The 21,434-nt window shown below is 38.5% G+C and overlaps 1 protein-coding gene across 1 annotated transcript in view; it reads left to right on the top strand.

Moving 5' to 3' along the window:
• The window catches only part of LOC134805682 (uncharacterized), a 28,893-nt gene extending 16,503 nt beyond the window's left edge, over positions 1 to 12,390 (top strand). The window contains exons 5-7 of the mRNA XM_063778939.1: positions 8,061 to 8,168; positions 11,742 to 11,801; positions 12,349 to 12,390. Coding sequence (XP_063635009.1) covers positions 8,061 to 8,168; positions 11,742 to 11,801; positions 12,349 to 12,390 — 210 coding nt within the window. The remainder of the gene's footprint in view (positions 1 to 8,060; positions 8,169 to 11,741; positions 11,802 to 12,348) is intronic.
• Positions 12,391 to 21,434: the final 9,044 nt, after the last annotated feature.

The following is a 21,434-nucleotide window of genomic DNA, read 5'->3' as shown; positions in this document are numbered from 1 at the left end:
AGATCGAGTATACTTCTATAGAAAAGATAACAGTAAAGCAAACGAAAACAATAAGTGAAGCATTAAATTCTATTCAGTACTAGTTAATAAGCTTAATACGTTACAAGAAAGTGTAGTTTTTTTTTTACGCGGCAATTTCCTCTTGGAGGTTATTAATGGATCCGAGTTTAAAAGAAGCCTGTGAATAAGGTCTTCGTTGGTGTGGGTTCGTGACATTTTTCTGGTATGGTCTCGCCTGAACATCTTTATATTTTTATTTGTTGACTCAGCTGCCTCTTCGGACAGCTCTCCAATAGGAACTAGAGCGTTTTCTATAATGATGGCACCATGTATAAGCACTTTGTGTACTGATGAAGGCAAAGGATACCAGCCATATGCATCCATGAGTTGGCCAGCCGTTTTTGTGGCATATTCTTCAAATTTTCTTACATTGATTGTATAACCAGACGATATGCACTCCAAAATAGTTCCACACTGTTCAATAAGGCTTTGCTGGATACCTGTGATTTCAGCAGACACATCAGAGTGCTTAAAAAATTTCCTCGCAGTATTTCCATCGTTGGATGTGCCACTCCCTCCACTTCGTGGTTTGTCTACAATTAGACCCAACTTCTGCCGAAACTCATCCTGGATTTTTTTCTTTCTCAAAGCTATGTGCTTTTTATCCTCCTCTGATGTAGCGTACCATCTTTTTGTTTCAAGTTTGTACGATAAATGAATAAAATATTCATAAAACCGAATCCACGCATGCAACGGCGAGAGTCCAAATTCCAATTTACTAAAATCAATAGGCCTTTCTATGCTAGAAGGAACGTCTCTCATTTGAGTTGGCACAGCTTTACATTTATTTATTCGTATGGCAAAAATACAATCGTTCATAATATGATATACGAGTATAGTATATTATAGCAGTACGCCCAATTGCTGGATCCATTGGGTGACATTGTTGTCTAGGGTGAACAAGTCCCCGGGGTTGCCCTGGTATTTGGTGAGTGGGCATTCGCGGATAATGTGGTCCATGCTCTGCACCGCAGCCCCGCATTCGCATGCTGGCGACTCTCTCCAGCCACATCTGTGCAGGAACTCACGACTTCTACCCCAACCCGTTCGTAGGCGATTTAACTGGCACCAATTTCGTCTGGGTAGTGAGAAGCCTGCTGGTTTTTCTAGAGGGTCGATGTTTGTCATTAGGTTGGCGGGCAAGTTCTCGTTCCATTCGTGGGCCCATCTCTCATTAACGTCGAAGGAGGTGTTTAAGAGTATCGAGGCAGTCTTATGTGGCGGTTGACGTGAAATCAGCCGGTTGGGTGGAGGGTTCTTGAGATCGTCGTAGGCGGGTAGATTTGGGTTGGCCAGAATCTTCTGAGCTTCTCGGACCAAAGCATGTTGCCTTCTTAAGTGCGGAGGAGCTATGTGGCTCAGCACAGGTAGCCACTCTACGGGGGTGCTCTTGATGGTTCCTGTTATGCATCTCATAGCTTGTCTCAGTTGCACATCCACCCGATGCACATGCGCACTGTTGAGCCACACCGGCGCGCAGTACTCTGCTGTTGAGTACACCAAGCTGAGGCAGGTGGTTCGAAGGACATCAGCATTTGCTCCCCAAGTAGTACCCGATAGCTTGTGCAGGATATTATTTCGGGTTTGGAGTTTCTTACCCAGCTTTTCTATATGTGGCGCGTACGTAAGGCTGCGGTCGAGGGTCACGCCCAGGTACTTAGGCGTTGGGTTGTACTGTATAGTTTTCCCTGAGAATGTTATATGAGGTTGGTACTTGGCTGCTTTATTGCAGAGATGAAATGTTGTTACTTCTGTTTTACTTGCGTTAGGTACCAGGCGCCATTTTCTGAAGTATCGTTCAAGCGTGCCCAAGTCTCTGTTTAATATCTCTTCCGATGGTTCAAAGTGGGTACTTTGGCTGGTGATTGCAATGTCATCTGCATATATAAACTTTCGACTGGTGGTTGCTGGGATGTCATGTGTATACAAGTTAAAGAGGAGCGGGGCTAGGACAGAGCCTTGCGGAAGTCCGTTGTTGAGTGTTCGTACACGACTCTGCTTATCACCAAGGCGAACGGTGAATTCACGGTTACTCAGCATATTGTTGATAAGCCCCACCAATCTTTTACAGGGCACCGTCCTCATAAGTTTGTACATCAGGCCTTTTCTCCACACAGTATCGTACGCGGCTGACAGGTCAATAAAAACTGCGACGGTCTTTAGTTTATTTTGGAAACCCGCCTCTATGTGGGTTGTTAGCGAAAGTACTTGGTCTGCACAGTTTCGTCCGCTGCGGAATCCTGCTTGTTCTACTGGAGTGACATTGTCTATAAGCGGTCTTATACGAGTATAAATCAGCCTTTCAAGGACTTTATACACGCAGCTCAAAAGTGCTATAGGGCGATAGCTTTTTGGGTCTTGAGGGTCCTTTTCTGGCTTAAGTATAGCAATCACTTTTGAGCGGTTGAAGCCCGGCGGCAGTGTATTTCGCTGTAACATGTTAGAATAGAATGCCCGAAGCCACCTCCGACATTTTGGCCCAAGATGGTTCAAAAACTCGTTGCAGATGCCATCGATACCTGACGCCTTTCCAAGAGGCAGTTGTTTAAGAACTTGGTCCACTTCATCTTGCGTGAAGTCACATGATAGTTCATCATTGTTCTGCAACGTAGGTTTAAGTTGGGAAGCCTGGAGATTGATGCTTTTGGTTTCTAGTTTTGGGCCTTTCACTCGAGACACATCGACAATTCTGGTTGCTATGGAGTTAGTAAGTAGTTGTGATGCTGAGTTGGACTTGAACCCTGATTTTCCAGTTAGCTTGTTTAGGACTCTCCAGGCTTTTCTACTAGACGTTTTAAAATCCATGGCCTCAACTGTTTTAATCCATTTTTCTCGTCTGTTCTCATTTAGCGACTGGATAAGTTCGGCACCTACTTCATGGTCCCCGGTTCTCATGTAATCTCTGTATAGTTGTTCACTCTCTTGCGACCAACAGGGTGTATATGATTTGCGGTAACCTCTTGGAATGTTCCTTTTTGCTGTAGCATACAGGAGATTGGTGAAGCGTTTGTAGTTTTCTGCCACAGGAGGTATCCATCGTATTGCGGCCTCCATGCCTGCCGTGAACCCGGGCCATTTAGCTTTTTGGAAATTCCATCGAGGTAGGGGCATCGAGTTCGATATTGGTATTCTGATTCCAATCTCCACAAGTACCGGACGATGTTGGCTGTTTGGGAAATCTGTAAGGACCCTGCGAGACGTATTGAGAGGCATTCCGTTACAGTCACCGGTAACAAAGGTAAGGTCAGGATTATAATCCTTTCTCCAGCGTGCAGACCTGAAGGACCCCTTATCTTTCGCATCAAAGACAAGGTGGAGATTGTTATTTTCTGCCCATTCCATCAGTTGAATGCCATTTCGGTCGGTCCTGTTATAACGCCACATGGTATGATGGCTATTAAAGTCACCCGCATACACGCAGGGATGTGAGGAGATGGGGATATTCGCTGACCATGTACACGTTGGTGGTTTATATACATTCACAACAGTGAGGTCTTTAATTTTAACTGTGGAGGCATAAACATCAGGGCCGCTGTTACAGTATTCTGTGATCACTTCGACATCCGTAATGTTGGCGTTCACGTAGGTTGCCACACCGTACTGAGCATGATTTATTGCATGAACCACATTGTATCCTGGGATGGTTCCCCTTTTAAGAAGATCTTGTTCATCCTTAGTATGAGTCTCCTGCAATAGGAGCACATCCACCTTATGCTCTAATAGTAATCTATGCAAAACTTCGCATTTAGCAGAACTTAAGCTTTCTATATTTAATTGGCAGATTCGGGTTACAGGCCCTATATCTCTAGTCTGTTGGCTCGTAAAAGAGCCTTTTTTCGCACATCGGGGCATATTGCAAGGTATTTCTCGAACGATTGGTAGGGCTGTGAGGTCGTTATCGAAAAGACAAGTACAGCAGCCAAAGGTTGTTGCTCGATTAGCGCCACCCAGGGGACACGTGCAGGGTGTTGGTGGCAATTCCTGCGGACGTGAGCAACTTCATCCCCCTTTCCAGCTTTACAAAGGGTGCACGTTGCATTGGAAGTGCCACTGAGTGCGGCACATATTTTCCCATCAAGCATGGTGAGTTGCAAACAGTGATTTATGTTTATTTCTTTGCCGTCTCCGCACTTCACTATCGTAGGCACAAGCTGCTCAATTTTTTCTTGAAAGTATGTTTGTTCGTTAACAGTCGAATCTTTAGTTTCTTTAATAAACTGAAATCGAATTGGCCGGCAGTATCTAGTCGACGATGGGCGCGGGTTTTTCCAAAGCAGCACGGCGTCATCCGATGATGAAGTGGTTGAAATCAATCGAAGAGGTACATACGATGTTACGAATAGGCTTCCGTCTCCGGTCACATCTGAACTGGCGAAGTTTTGCTTATATTCACTATGGCCAGTGCTTCCATCAAAACCCCACTTTCCTATTAACGTAACATCACCCATCGATTCCTCTGGTATAGTACTTAAAACTTCGTTTTGTAGTTCTACGCGAGATGCAGTATGATTCAATAAACTCTGCAATTCCACTTCGCCTGCTGATTCCGTAACTCTGATGATTTCTGGATAACATTTCTTCTTTGCTTTAAGAACTTTTTCATATGAAGGTAAAACAGGATTTTTTCGCGAGTTGATAAACTCACGCAGTAACAAATATTGATGCTTGGTGAGCTTAGCGCCTGTCAGAAGGGAAAGCACGTCGTCAGGGTTTATTTCTTTGGTCTCGTTGTCTGATGCCTTCGTTAAATCGCTGACCGCTGATCCATCAAGATCAGCTAGTGCTGCTAATCTTCTGCGTTTTGACCGCTTGCTACAAGCAGTAAACTCTTTTTTAGGTCGTCCAACTGCAGATGAGGTTCCCGGCGATGATGATTCTTGAACGAATTGAACAGTTGAGGACTTATCGGCCCCCGATTTTATTTTTGGCATATTAACACTTTGCTTTTTATTAAGCCACTCAGAATGTTTCTTGAGAACCGCAGACTTATTTCGCGAAGCGGATTTCCAAATAACTGTAATTCGTTCACAAATATACTTTATGATGTTATCCAAATTGTTGGTGTCCACGTTTTCAGCATCTGGTATCATTTCTATCACATGTTGCATAATTTGAAGACGTTTATCTTTGTCCGAACCACTGAAAGATAGCCAGAGTTCAAATATGAAGCCTCTTGTAAAGGATCCCACGTACTTATCATCTGAAAATAAAAAAATAATAGTGAATTTCGTTACGTATTATTTTTGTAGCACTGCTACGAAGCCGGCTACGCAGGCGTAGCAGGCTTTTAAAAACTAAATACGCAAGTTTACGCAGCAAGACTTTCATGATTATAAATCTAGAAAAAATAAGCTTTAAACTGGTATAAATCTTGTCATTACGTTGGATTAATAAAATAACTAAAACTCCAAGTAAAGAAATAACATTTAAAACAAATCTCATTACAATTTGTCATGGCGTAGACCCTTTATTATTATTATGTTTTTCTAAAAAGAGTGAAAGTTAGGGTGATAAACAAAACTACATACCTGATTCTTGAAGCTCCATATTCATAATAATCAGTAAATACACAAATTCAGCAGAAATTCACCACTAATGACCGATCACTTAATTAGTTGCCGATAAGAGAGCGCGTACAACCGGGAGTTCAGTTCACTTTCGACGTTAATTAGAGAATGAAAATAATGAGTTATCCAGGATCTATTTATACCTCCTTAAAGTACATTTATTAGTGAATAATACTAATGCATTTGACACTTAAAAATAACACATAACATATTTTGAATTATGGCCTAGGGCCAGACCACCGTGCGTTGTCTGTCTGTCTGTCTGTCGGTCTGTAATCAAATCTTGCAAGTTAAATTTGATCCACTTTTTCGATTGAGCTGAAATTTTGCATGCATGTATAAATCGGATGACAATGCAATATTATGGTACCATCGAGCTGATCTGATGATGGAGACAGGAGGTGGTCAGAGGAACTCTGTGATGAAACAACGTAACCTAATTGTGTTAGAGGTTTTTAGAATTGTCTCGATGAGTATTAGTTGTCTGTCGTAAGAAAAGTACAGTCAGCGATAAAAACTTGTACCAAAAATGAAATTTTTGCCAAAAACTTTTTTTTTTTTTATATTGGGAGGAAAATCCGTTTTGGATACCTCCGCACCACAGGGACGGCGCGGAGGTTATGTCGGACTTTCACCGACTAAAAACCTCCCAGTTGTCCTCCTCGGCGCTTCGGACGGCTCTGGGATCTCCAATGAACGCGCCAGTGCCGTCCTAGCGCTATACCCCTTTGTGGGTCCCCTCTTTTTTCAGTCGCAGTCCCTAGCTGAGACCGTCTCCGACCCCGAGAACACCTTTTAGTCGCCTTTTACGACAGGCAGGGGATACCGTAGCCATATTCTTACGCCCGGGCTACAGGGCGCTCGACAAGATACCTAGAGGGTATTAAAATAGACAGACTGTATCTATATCTTGTATGTTGATAAATTATATTTAATATATAAAAAAAGACATCTACAGATGTAGTGCGTAATTGTTTTCCTTCGTATTTTCTCGGAAACGTTCGTTTTGGTCATGCTACTCCAATCAACCTCAGTACTTTTTGTACCTAGACTGACTGAAATAGCAAGACACGTTCGTACGTTTCCGTGAAAATACGAGAAACAATAACACAATTTCGTTACGACGAGGAAAATGTCGAGAACGAAACCTCGATTTCTGAGGTTTTACGCAGAAAATTTCGTCTAAGCTGCAGTTGTCCTTATCGCATTAATTCTAGAAGCCGTCCCCGTCATAGCTCAACACACAGTGACTAACAATAGTAGATTGTTAACCAAGGGTTGAAAGGCATCCATTTCTGTCGAGGTAGTTTGGCGCTCGAACGCAGTGAGAGCGCCAATAGTCCGAGACGGAAATGGTGCCTTTCACCCGAGTTAAACACTCTACTTTTCATATCGTATGCGAGGAAACCAAACAAGACAAGACAATTTTGAAAAACAAACAACCACAATTCAACTACTTACCTACCTATTGTAATAGACTTACGGCCATGTTTTTTTTTCCTTAGGACTTACTTGCAATCGGAGACTTTACATGTGTGAAGATACCCAGAGCGAAAAACATATAGATTGCAGTATTTACACGCAAAAAACACATAATATTTTAACAAACTGCAGTATTTTAAAATTATTTGTTCATTATCAATAGTATGAAAGTCAGCGGGATTATTGTCTCTTACTTTTTTAAATTTTTTTACTTTTTCGTTATAAAAGCCGTAACAGACTACCGCGCTATAAATATTTTAATAATTTAAATATTTTTCAAATAACAATTGATGAATGAAATAAGCAATTTTTATCTTGTATTTCATTTTATTTTCATGAATATAGTGCCAAATAACTTTAAAAACCCATTTAATAACGTACAAACGTTTAACTGTGGCTGTATAAAGATTCTACCTTTGCACATTTATGCAAGTGTAAAGGCCCCAGTACACAATGGGCCATCGCCGGCTACTCCAAGGGACGCAATTATGCGTTAGATGGAGCAAGTGATATTGCTATCTCATTCTACCGCATGGCTGCGTCCCTTGGAGTGGCCGGCGATGGCCCATTGTGTACTGGGGCCTTAAGGTTTAAAAACAATATTTTTGGTGTATTCCTTTTGGTTCCCGTTTATGTAATCGAGTAAATACAATTCAACATAAAAAATCAAGAATAATTTTAATAATTTATTTAAGTACATCATTACCGATGAAAAATTTCAATACGGGATTAGTAAAATTGAACAATTAAGTACCAATTGTTCCAAGCGGGGAAATAAAGATATTATTTTCCATTTTGTTTCCACCCAGTTGCTCGTGGGACGGGGACGCAGAAGAGCACACCACTTTTCTGCGCTAGAGCAGAAACGTATCACTTTCTGCGCACTTTTTAGAACAACGACCGCTTTGAGAGCATGAGATATGAAAAAATCTTATTTTACATTATTAACAGGCGTCTCGTCTGCCAGCAGCCATGTTCCACTCGGGCTGGCACAACTGCACCAGACAGACCTCGGTGCGTGTACGCAAGCTGGTCACCATCTCCATCGCGCAAGCACAGGTACCTACTTATAAAGGCCTGTGCACACCGGCTACGTGTGCGTGACGTGCGCGTGGGGCGTTGTAGTATACAGATCCTTATGAGAGACGGCACACCGCACCGCTTGCGTGACGTGTGCGTGTGCGGCTCCAACATTTTAGCGCACGCGTACGTGCTCGTCACGCACACGCAAGCCGGTGTGCTCAGGCCTTTAACATTCATTAATATTTTCATATACAGTGTGAGTCTTTTTAATGTGCACATCGGAAAATCCGAGAAACTACGACAAATTTTATCGAGGAAAAAAAGGTTAAAAAATTTTTTTTTGCCCTTACAATTTTTTTATGATTTTTTCAAGTTTTTTTTTCGCAATTCCATACTACATGTAAATAAAACGTAACTGCTCTTAAACTACATGGCCTATCGACACGAAACAAAAACAATAATGATCAAGGATAACAGGCTAAGGACATAAGATAATAATTCTAAAAAAAAAAATCTCCCTCAATTTATTATTACAAGATTTTTACGGAAATTTTGTTTATTTTTCCTACTTTTTTTTAGAAAATGTAAGTTATCTCAATAAAATGTCCCATTTATCTAACATTTTTATTAATTCACGTTATTCTACACCGTATTAGCTTTCAAACAGTAAAATTACCACGTTTATGACTTAGATAAAACATTTGTTATCAGCGGTCAAACAATGGCCTTACCAAGTGCGCAATGGGCGCGTGCAACAAAGGCGCAGGTAGAGACCGTAATCTGACAGTTACTGTAAATGCTACCGAGGGTTTGAAAGTGTCAAGTTTTTTTTGGTTTATTAAAACACAAGACATTGTAACATAAATCAAATTTTAATTGCAAATTTTAATAAATTACATCAAGTTTTCAAAATGGCCACCACGTTGTTGAAGACACAAAGACGCCCGTTTTGAAATCTGATGTGTAGCTCTCCGTATCATTGCGGGATCATTTTTAATGTCGTTCGCACAGTTCATAATGCGTTCTTGTAAATCCACCTCATTTTGAATAGGGGTGCTGTAGACGCGCTGTTTCATTGTGCCCCACAAAAAGTAATCAAGGGGCGTCATATCGGGCGACCGTGGTGGCCAACCTACAGGCCCTTGCCGACCAATCCATTGATGAGGATAGGTATTGTTCAAGAATGCCCTCACATCTAGCGCGTAATGGGCAGGGCAACCATCCATCTGCAGAAACATCCTTCGGCGTAATGCGAGTGGCACGTCTTCCAGCAGGTCCGGCAAATCATCCCTTAAGAGTTCCAAAAATCTTGCTCCGTTCAAGATTCTCGGCAGTATTAATTGGCCCAACCAAAATGTCGTCAATGAGAGCCGCCCAAACATTAACTGAGAACCTCACTTGAAAACCAGAGGGTCGTTTTAATTTTGGATTCTCGCCCTTGGGACACCATCGGTGCAAATTACGATAATTTGTAATGCCCTCTCTCGTAAATGTAGCTTCATCCATCCACAGTATTGTTCTCATGAATTCAGGATTTTCTCTTATTTTAGACAGGATCCAGCCACAGCCAGCCAGTCTACGTCGTCATGAAGATGTTGCACTCTTCGGTAATGGTAAGGATGCAAACCTTCTTTTCTTAAAATCCGCCACACCGATTTATGTGATAATCCGAATTGCAGGGCCAGACGCCTAGTACTAATGCTCGGATTTGCGAATAAAGCATTTAGTACTGCTTCTTCGACAGCGACATCGATGATTTGTTGCGGCTCGCAGCGATCTCTGCCGTTTCTGAGACCAATGCGGGCCAATTTTCTGTGGATTTCTTGGAAGTTGCGTTCAGACGGCACCGGTATCCGGTTTGGAAATGCACCAATGTAACGCGTGCACGCACGCGTGCTCTTCTAGCAATTCCATGAGCCATTCCATAATAAAAATGGATGTCGGATATGTGTCTCGCAGGAATCTCACTTAAACGCGGCATCGTAAGAGCACTCGAAAACACCCGTACGTAATTACGACACGAATGAATGAAAACGGCAAAGAGTAGGAAAAGAGTAGTAGCAGCGGTGAAAACTTCAGAGCGACTGTCAGTAGATTAGCCTTAGCCTACCCTTATGTAGTCTTAGCCTTATCTCAAAACCCTGTGGTGTTTTTAGGTACAGCGCCAATACTACTTGCACCTTTGTTGCACGCGCCCATTACGCACTTGGTAAGGCCATTGTTTGACCGCGGATAACAAATGTTTTATCTAAGTCATAAACGTGGTAATTTTACTGTTTGAAAGCTAATACGGTGTAGAATAACGTGAATTAATAAAAATGTTAGATAAATGGGACATTTTATTGAGATAACTTACATTTTCTAAAAAAAAGTAGGAAAAATAAACAAAATTTACGTAAAAATCATGTAATAATAAATTGAGGGTGAATTTTTTTTTTGAATTATTATTTTATGTCCTTAGCCTGTTATCCTTGATCATTATTGTTTTTGTTTCGTGTCGATAGGCCATGTAGTTTAAGAGCAGTTACGTTTTATTTACATGTAGTATGGAATTGCGAAAAAAAAACTTTAAAAAATCATAAAAAAATTCTAAGAGCAAAAAAAAATTTTTTAACCTTTTTTACGTCGATAAAATTTGTCGTAGTTTCTCGGATTTTCCGATGTGCACATTAAAAAGACTCACACTGTATGTATAGTACGATACTCTACCACTTTTTAAGAGCCCATCAACGTGCACACTAGCGCCACTGCTAAATAATCGTGATTATTTAAATTTATCAACAGGTATTTAAAAAAGGGGGCCGCTACGTACTGTACTGTATATTTAAGTACCTTTTGAATACATAACGTACAAATAGCCATGTCAGTCCATACAAAAGTTTGTACAATTGTGCAAGTTTTTCGGCAGTTACCCCTCCTCTTAATGGCCACTGCAGTTATTAAATGATCTAAGGTCGCAGCACATGAGTAGTGTTACGACACTGATTTTCAGTGTACGATTACAGTGTACGATAATACGATTTTCTATTAATTTATGTTTGTCAATTTTCTTAAATTTATAATCTGGCAATTATTTTATACGATTAGGAATTTTGTTGACCAATAAATGATTTTCGAGCCCAATGTGGGACGTACAGTCGCCATCAGATATATCGGAGCAGCCGAGGTGCTCAAAAATATCTGAACACGCACTCTAACGCCTTGACAATAGAGGCCTGTTCAGATATTTGTGAGCGCCTCGGCCGCTCCGATATATCTGATGGTGACTGTACCACATTATTAGAATATACAAAATTGTAAATAAATTTGTCAATCACAATGAAAAAACCTTAACGTTGTAAACCTTAGAATGCAGATGTCGCTAGTGACGTTGTCACAGTTGCAATGACTAAATTTGCGTTGATTGGCGGAATTGGTAACGCAATGGACCGGCAATCCAAGGATGTGGGTCTCGAATCCATGGAGTCGTCCAGTGGTCATCTTTGATTTTTTCATTGTGATTGACATCTGTAACTATTTACAATTGATTGCCAATTGGCAAGTTAAATAAGGCTTTATTGCCAATTGGCAAGTTAAATTTGTTTATTTACCTAACCTATTTTTTTTTAGAAACCTGTCATCATCAAGAGTTTCGGATTCATAGAACTCTCTTATCAATCGTATGTATCGGTAAGTTGCATTAATTTGTAGTAGGTACTTAAAAGTAATTAATGCCTCTTTGTTAGGTACTTATAGTCAGCAGCAAAAGTTGCTAAGCGGGCGACGTGTTCAAAATTACCTTGACACGCTCTTATTTTCTTAACAATAAAGTCGCGTCAAGATCAGTTTGACCACGTGGCCCGCTTAGCAACTTCTGCTGCTGACTGTACCTAGTTATAAATAAGGGCGACTTTTGAAAACGTCTCTTCTACATTATCAAACTACACAACGGGACTTAATCGTAAATTAAAGTTTAAAATTTACCTCCGACGTTTCGAGGACGGCGTTGTCCCCGTGGTCTCGGAGAAGACTGGCTCAAGTTGACATCAACATCTTCTAGCCGTGCGAGTTTTCCGTCCTCGAAACGTCGGAGGTAAATCTTAAAACTTAAATACGCGATTAAGTCCCGTTGTGTAGTTTGATAATGTTTAATAATCGTGAAAGTTTAAATGAACGTCTCTTCTATACAAAAACTAACGCATGCGCAAATAGTCTTAAATGTTTAAATTATTTTCAGATCGTGAAGGCATCGTACTCCGTATTCTCAGTTATGTATTAAGAAAAGGAAGATTAACCTTTTGACCGTAACGACTATTTTATATAACACGCAATAGTAAACTTTATCATAATATATGAAGGTGCATTTTATTCTGTAACCTGCAAATTAAATCATTGCGCATATACCTAATTTTAGTAGTTTAAAAGAAGTAATAGTAGGTATTGAAAAGGCACAAAACTTTAAAAGTTTACGTTAATAAGCAGGCAGTTAATTACTATGTGTTTTAGCTTGTATAAGTAATTGAAATAAAAATTTATGTATAGATCTTCAAGCCCTTGATAATCGTTTGTCCTTAGCCTACATTTTAACATTTGTGTTTGTTAGAAAGAAATAAAATTTAAAATATGTACGACAAAATTTATAACATTGTTTTTTAATTTACGATACCTATAAAAATAATTGGTAAGATAAAAACGAAATAAAATAAACTTGAAATAAACATAATAGGTAGGTATTTGACAAGAAAGATTATGGCTAACCACATCCATAGATACAGGCTCCACAGACTCTCGCACGCGCGCGGTTTTCGACCCTTTGTGCTTACCGACAATACCGACCGACTAGGTAGGTGCATTCAATTGATCTAATAGTAGAAGAGCCGGCCACAAATTGTCTAACCGACTTGATACCACGATGAAATGCACAATGGTTTCCCATAAAAGTGATGCTAAGTCCGAATTCGATAGTCTGCCACGGCGGAACTTGCCGAAAGTACGAAAAAGAAGGCCACTTCCGGTGCGAAAAAAGGGGGCTGATTTAACCCATCTGATACCGAAATAATAGTTATGGCAGCAGTTAGAAATTTACATGTAGACACATAAAAGTGAAGTCTGCTAGTATTTTTTTTGCCGGAAGTGCTTGGCAGACGCTCTCAAAGGTGGCCACCGGGACCCCTAATTTAACCCATCTGATACCACCATGAAACCAATTCCAGGGCGCGGGGACGGGCCGGGATGGTTATGTGGGACTCCCTGTTGTGGGCTAATGAGACCCCAGGTTTACCCACTAAAACCCCTCTGTTGCCGCCTCGCTGCTATACGGCGAGGTCCCAGGAACGCCGAAGTACTCTTCCGCAACCTCGCCAGATACATCAGGTACCCTTTTTTTTTTTTTTTTTTAAAGAGGGGAAATGCTTTACGCATACCACCCGGCGCGGGGACGGGCCGGGATGGTTATGTGGCACTCCCTGTTGTGGGCTAATGAGACCCCAGGTTTACCCACTAAAACCCCTCTGTTGCCGCCTCGCTGCTATATGGCGAGGTCCCAGGAACGCCGAAGTACTCTTCCGCAACCTCGCCAGCGGCCGTCCGGACTCGGACCCGACTCTAGGGGAAATCACCCCTTCACCTCAGTGGGCGCGTTGATTACACATCGCGCCCGCCCACGCAGGGACCTTTGTGTGGGCGACAGACGTCCCCGAGCCTGCCGCCCACAAGTGCCCTTATGGGGGTAACCGGCGGTCGTATGCCAACCGCCGCCGCCCCACGCGCTTGCGGCGCATTGGCTGAGAGGCCGGATCTTCCTCTCTGCTACGCTCCGCTGCCTCCTTCTGCACCATCACGTCCTCGCAGAAGACCCATTTTGGAACACGTTCCGCGTCGCTTTGCTCCGCTACACTTCGTTCAGCGTCGCTTCGCTCCGCTACACTCGTTCCAAAGGCCCAAATCGTCCCAATATCCTAGCTACAACACTGGGGCAGAATCCGAAGTGAAGTAGTCGTAGAATGCCATTATCCTAGCTACAACAGTGGAGTAGAATCCAATTGCATATTTAGGATGGTTCCTAATGCGTATCCATAATCGTCTACAGTTTTTGTGTTGTTGATGATCCGATGTGGGGTAGAATCCAAAGTTGATTTTGAATAATTATCCCGCAGCAGTGGAATAAAATCCAAATTGCATTACAACTCGTTAAAGTCATCGTTTAGGTTTCGCTTAAGTTGATTATTAAAAAAATTTTTTTTTAAAAGTTGAAAAGGCTTAACACAACGGGTACTAGCTAGCATTGTACCCACCAGATCTTGTTCTGATTCGAACAGGATCTCGTAACGCACCATCATTGCCCAGATTTGCAACGGGTAGAGATTTGCCGGGCTAGGTTTATTACGGTGTTTGTCACAGTATCACATCGCAGAATTGGCCAGAAACTTTGATGTGAACGTGGATCGGTTACCCATACTATCAACCGCTATAGCATGGATAAACCGTTGTATAGTACAGTACCTGCCCTGCCCAAGGTAGGGTTATTAAAACCAAGCAGGATACTGTATACGCTACCGCGTGTTTGTGTTTAACCGCCACCGCGTTGAAGTGTGTCGTGCATACATGCCCTGCCCAAGGTAGGGTTATTAAAACCAAGCATGATATGCACACGCCACCGCGTTACCAAACCAATATCGCAAGGTTGGCCAGACCTCGTAACATTGAGATGGTAAGAGTCACCGTGAACTAGCGGTTGTAATAGCCACGGATTCTCCGAGAGCTATATCAATGTTATTTGTATTTATACAAACGATTCAAAAAACTTTAAAAGCGCGATGCAGACCCAAGCACCCTATTGGTCAATACCTATGACGTCCTATGACGTAAATGTGACGATTGAATTCAGTTTTGTTAGAGAACATATCAGTTTAAATCTTAGTCTAATCATATTAAAGTTTAAAATATATTATTCATTTATAAAACTACGTAAACTTCGTTGCATGATGCTAAATAGTCAAATCATAAAATTTGGTTAATGCAAAATCAGTCTTACTTATTGAAAAATAAAGATACATTTTATTTTAGTCATAAGTTTCATAGGTATATGTGAATACACGGTGAAATACAGTACGGGTGAATTAACACTCGAAACCGTGTTCGTTAATCGTAAATAGTCGAAGCTTCCGTCCTTCTTTTACTTCAAGCTTGGCAAGCAATAAACAAGAGACAAAGCATGGGATACGATAGAGTCAAGCGTGTGTTGATATTTAATTAAACAGATCAAAGAACAAAATAAACAGACTGGTTACTGTTTCAACCTTTGTAGGGTAAACCTCAGAAATGTTTCTACACTTTTAAAGTATGATTTCCAATTAACTCTAATTACATTGACATTTGATTAAGCTATAATTTTAATGTCTGAAAACCTTTAGCAAAATATAATACTAATTTACCTAACTAGGAAAATTACCTCGATAAACATGATTTGTGAATAAAACTCGTACTGATTTAGTTCATTATTTTCCATATAGGAACAATAGTTTAAAAATATTTTCAACGTAACAGTAACAATTAGTACCTACACATGACGCCTCTGTATCGTTACTCACGCTATAACGGATCACATTTCAATTCGAAGTATTCGAGCATTGTTTTATTTATTTTGTGTCAGCGTGTTTACCAATGCGACCCTGTACCACGATACAAGTTAAGAAATATTTATTACCCGACTGTCTAAATAGGTGCGTTATGTTCTGTGATAGTATTTTATTGTTTAACGAAACTTGAAATTTTCCCTATTACAATTTCAATAATGTATAAGTTTGAATAAATATGTAGGTATATAGAGCTCAGCAAAGAGTAAATAATAACTGATAGTTTAGGTTTAACATTCAAGGTTTTTAATAGATATGCCGTGAGAAACTGTTAATATTTCTTCATTATTTTCACTTGTAGGTTATAGTAATGTGTTTAATAGTCGTATCTCGAATACCAGCAATATTCAAATTAGTGATATTTCGTTATTAATTGTATTGTGATATGCCTATTATGTTAATTATTTCAATTTGACATTTTATATTTATTTAAATTTATGATTATGATCATGAATTTGCACGCTTGCATGCAAGCTAGGTGTGCAACAAGATCTGTAACACCATATATTGTAACATACTGTATCAATACAAATAAATTATTTCTGATTTCTGACGAATGTACGGGAAAGACGATGATGATGATTATAATTACTTATTTAAATAAAATGTTCTTTGGGTTTAATATACATGAACACGTTGTAACGTGTTGAAATACGAGTTAATGAAATCGACGGTTTCATTAGATAATTTGATACTTTGTCGGCGCTTTGTGCAAAACAAGAAATAAGCATATTTTGAAGACTAAGTATGTGCAGTTATGTACGCAATCTGTATTATTTTATACTTGGTAAATAATGCTTACATTTAGGTTTAAATTTGAATACACGAACATGGTTCTTTAGTCATATAATCTTATATTTAGGTAAAATATGTACTCATCAAATATTTCATTATAAAACGAACAAATATACTGTTTTTATGCATTTATTTCTTAAATATTCTGCATACCGTATCGAAGCTGTTCGTTGTTTGTTAAGTGAAGCCGCTGTGACCTTCGTTTAAAATGTAAGTAAGTACTTTGATAATTTATTTTTCTGAAATATGTTAAAAGTATTGTTGCATAATTTTGGTTTATTTCTGTTTTGAAGGTCCGACTCTGAATATTCCGCTCATGTACGTACGCCTTCGCCTGACCTTAAGAAAAAAACTACAATGAATTTAAAGAAAAGAAAGGTGTCTCCGACATCCAGGTAACTAATGAATTCTATGAATGTAATGTAGTATTTAAAGTTACATTTAATATTTAAGTACGCTAATTTTTATTTTTATTTCATTAGGTCCGAATTTGATTTGATTAACCAACAACGGCGCACCCCATCACCATCGCCAGCCACCAAAAAGAGAAGCACTTCGAGCAAAGTTCAAGCATCGAGCAGTAAAAGCAAGAAATCTGATTCTAGGTATGTATTCACTTAAATGATACTATTTAAAAGAGATTGAATGTGACTTTCTTGTAATATTTTAATGAGTTTGCTAGAAATATCATTTAAATAATATATCTTTATTTCAGTTCTTCGAAGAGTCCAGCTGAAACGGACATCTTTAAAATCATACGAGAAGAGGAGAAAATCAGCGGTGACCCTAATTTGAAAGCCATCAAGACGACATCAACATTTACAAGTCGCGTTTCTACGGGTTCCTCTCGACGTACTACAATAACAGCCGGTAATTATTTTATTGATCTTAAAGTGTATACTATCGATGATTATCAAAAGACTAACCCTGAAGAACGCTATAAAAAGGCATTGGCATCTGTCAAATTGCAATGTGATTTGAATTCTCCAGAGTGGGATCAAATGCAAAAGTTCTTGGGTCAAGCATTCAATATTTTTGAAGATTGTGAGCCTGTTTATTTTACTAATTACAAAAACTATTAGTCAGTACACAGAAACCGATATTACACAGACATTTCTTTTTAATTAAACAACTTAACAAATGTAATTAACTGTTGATTACAAAAAAACTGTTTTATTATTGTAATACAATGGCATGTTTTACGTTAGGTACTTATAAGAGGATAGATGGCCAATGCAAGTTAGTGACAGTATAATATGGATACGACTTTGATTAATGCACTAAAAAATAGATCGTGTTTGTTATCTAGACACACAATTATATGTTTATAGTAATTTTAAACATTATAGATTTTCTATATATTCTCATTTAATATTTAACAAGATACAGATCACTTAAATCAGACAAAAGATATATTATTCTAAAGTGAAATTTGCATTTTCTTTAATTGGACTTAAAAATTAACTACATACATGTCATGCAATTTTTTTGTATTTTTTTAAGTGGTATTTTCTTAGTTTTATGGAGCATTTTTGTTAACCATGTGGGCTTATCCATGTTTTGAATAGCGTTCTACATTCATGAGATATAATTTGCATTCGTCAACCGTTCTGAGTAGGTAATAACAACGTATGCTATTAATAACATCATTGGTGGTTTAAAATAAGGACATTAGATCGTGTTAAACAATTAACTATTTAGAAGTACTCTAGTTTAGTTAGGACGTACGCTTAGTTACATATTTCGTGTTATTATTATCATTTCATTATGCCTTTTTGTGTACCGTGTAGTACGTCTGTAGAAAAAAAGAATTGGGTAGGTCATCTTCGAAGCAATAAGCACAAAACAATTGCTGGTTCTGTTAAAGTACTTAACGATGGCGTTGAAGTCGTAGAGTCAGCATTCCGGAGGCGTATTGTAACTTATCGCATATCAGCAAAAAACGAGTCAAGTCTCGGATCTATCGATGCATTTATGAACTCTAGTCGAAACAAAATAAAGCAGCTTTTAGATTATTCACTTATGAAACATACGTGCGTAAAAGTTAATTTTGAGCTTTTTGGAACGTTTTTAATGTTTAAAGATAATAGTCAATCGATCAAGTCGTTTGGAACTAAAAATAAAATTTTATATCTAAGTTATGATTTTGAAGCACTGTTTTACGAGCTTGTGAACTGTTTAAAGAAAAAAATTGAGGAATTTCAGGATCGTGATAGTGGCTGGGCTTTTGTTAGTAGCTCACATTTAGAAATTAACATAAACAAATATCAACCATTACAGGGTTCAAGCTATGTTGACCTGCCAAAATTCATTAAAAACAAAAAAGCTTGTATAAATATACAAAACGACGATCAATGTTGTTTTTTATGGTGTGTAACAGCGGCTTTGTATCCCTCTATCAAACACCCTGAAAGAGTATCATCTTATCCTAATTTTCGTGACGTTTTGAATATTTCTCAGATTACTTTTCCGATCACATTTAATGACATTAGAATATTTGAAAAGCATAACCCAACGATTTCATTGACGATTTTTGGTTTAAAAAATAATAAAACTGTTATTGGTCCCCTTTACAAGTCTGATATATCCAGTTGTCAGAAAAAAAGAAAACATATAAATTTGCTTTTATTGGATGATGGCAGTCACCCACCGCATTATGTTCTGATCAAAGACTTGAGTCGTCTTGTGCGTAAACAAATAACGAAACATAATAGTAAGATATACTTTTGTGAAACCTGTCTGTTATTTTTTATAAAACAGGAAGAACTAGTAAACCACTTGTGTACAGGGATAGTTACCGTTTTACCAGAGAAGGGAACAGTAATTAAATTCAAAAATTTTGATCGTAAACAGAATGTTCCATTCGTGATATATGCAGATTTCGAATCATTGCTACAACCAACCGAGATACCTGAAAGTAGTAGTAGTAATTATGATACTGATTCAACCGATACTACCAATATGTCTAACACGTTTACTTTGCATCATCATATACCGGCTGCATTTGGATATTATATTGTTTGTAATGCAGATCCAAGTCAGAATCGCTATGTCTCTTATCGCGGTACTGATTGTGTCGACAGATTTATTGGTGCAATCTATGAAGATGTTAGTAAAATTTATAGAGTTATGACCAAAAATAATCAAATAATATTCAACGAGAATGACGAGTTAAACTTTTTGAACGCCAAACAATGTCATATTTGTAACCATTTTCTATTTTCTGATCGGGTTCGAGATCACTGTCATATTACAGGAAGATATCGCGGAGCAGCACATAGCCTATGCAACTTGCAATATAAGCGTCCATGTTTTGTACCCATATTTTTCCATAATCTATCTGGTTATGACTGTCATTTATTTATTAAAAAATTGGGTGAGGCACCCGGAGACGTAAAAGTTGTGCCTAAAACCAAGGAAAACTATATTTCTTTTACTAAATTTATTCCCATCGAGAACGAATATTTTCAGCTTCGTTTCGTAGATTCTTTCAAATTTTTAAATACAAGTTTAGACAAACTAACTAAAACTATGCAAAAAACTGACTTTGTTCATTTGCGTAAGTATTTTTGTAATGATGATGAATTTCAATTACTTACACGAAAAGGCGTGTTTCCCTATGAGTATATGAATAAATGGCAAAAATTTGAAGAACAATATCTTCCATGTATTGATTCCTTTTCCAATTCGCTTACTAATGAAACAATTTCTGAAAAAGATTATGACCATGCGCAATTAGTGTGGAACCAGTTTAAAATTCGTAATTTAGGCGAGTACACAGACCTTTATTTGCAAACAGATGTTCTTCTATTGACCGATATATTTGAAAAGTTTCGCGCTACATGCAAGCGGCACTATGACTTGGACCCCGCTTTTTATTTAACTACACCTAGTTTATCATTTGATGCCATGCTTCTGAAAACTGGAATAGAATTAGAGCTTATAGATGACTTTAATATGCTGAGAATGATCCAATCTGGAATAAGAGGTGGAGTCTGTATGGTCTCTCGACGATATGCTAAAGCTAATAATATATACTTACCTCACTATGATCCAACCCAGATGGACTCATACCTTATTTATATCGACTGTAATAATTTATATGGTTACAGTATGTGCCAGTACTTGCCTTTATCACACTTTAGATTTCTAGAAAACCATGAAATAAGTGCTTTAAATATCTCACAAATCCCTGATGATTCGGATTATGGTTATATTCTTGAGGTGGATATTATTTACCCTAAAGATTTACATGATAAACATAACGATTTGCCATTTTGTCCCGAAAAATGTATTCCGCCAGGTGGAACGCAATCCAAACTTGTACCTAATTTATATGACAAATACTCGTATGTGATTCATTATACACATTTGAAAACTTGTCTTAAACATGGTTTAAAATTAAAAAAGATACACAGAGTAATAACATTCAAACAGGCCCCTTATTTAAAACAATATATTGATATGAATACAAAGTTACGTCAAATGACATCATCTGTTTTTGAACAGGACTTTTGTAAATTGATGAATAATAGTATATTTGGTAAGACTTTAGAAAATAACGAGAAAAGGGTAAATGTGCGTTTAGTTAATCAGTGGGCCGACAATAATAACAAAACAAAAAAGAAAATTACAGCCGATAAGTTGATTGCAAGGCCTAATTTTCACAGTGTATCTGTTTTTAATGAAAATTTAGTTGCAGTGCAATTGAAACCAGATCTCATAATTTTGAATAAACCCATTTACATCGGTTTCACGGTTTTAGAGTTATCTAAAAGTCATATGTATGATTTTCATTACTCAGTATTTAAACGTTTTTATGAAGATCGTGTGCAAATGTGCTACACGGATACAGATAGTTTTGTGTATTATATACAGACCAAAGACTATTTTA

The sequence above is a fragment of the Cydia splendana genome, unplaced genomic scaffold (genome assembly GCF_910591565.1).
Source record: "Cydia splendana unplaced genomic scaffold, ilCydSple1.2 scaffold_48_ctg1, whole genome shotgun sequence".
Lineage (NCBI taxonomy): Eukaryota > Metazoa > Arthropoda > Insecta > Lepidoptera > Tortricidae > Cydia > Cydia splendana.
Note: the sequence above shows the minus strand (reverse complement) of the source record. Positions and strands in the feature narration are given on the sequence as shown.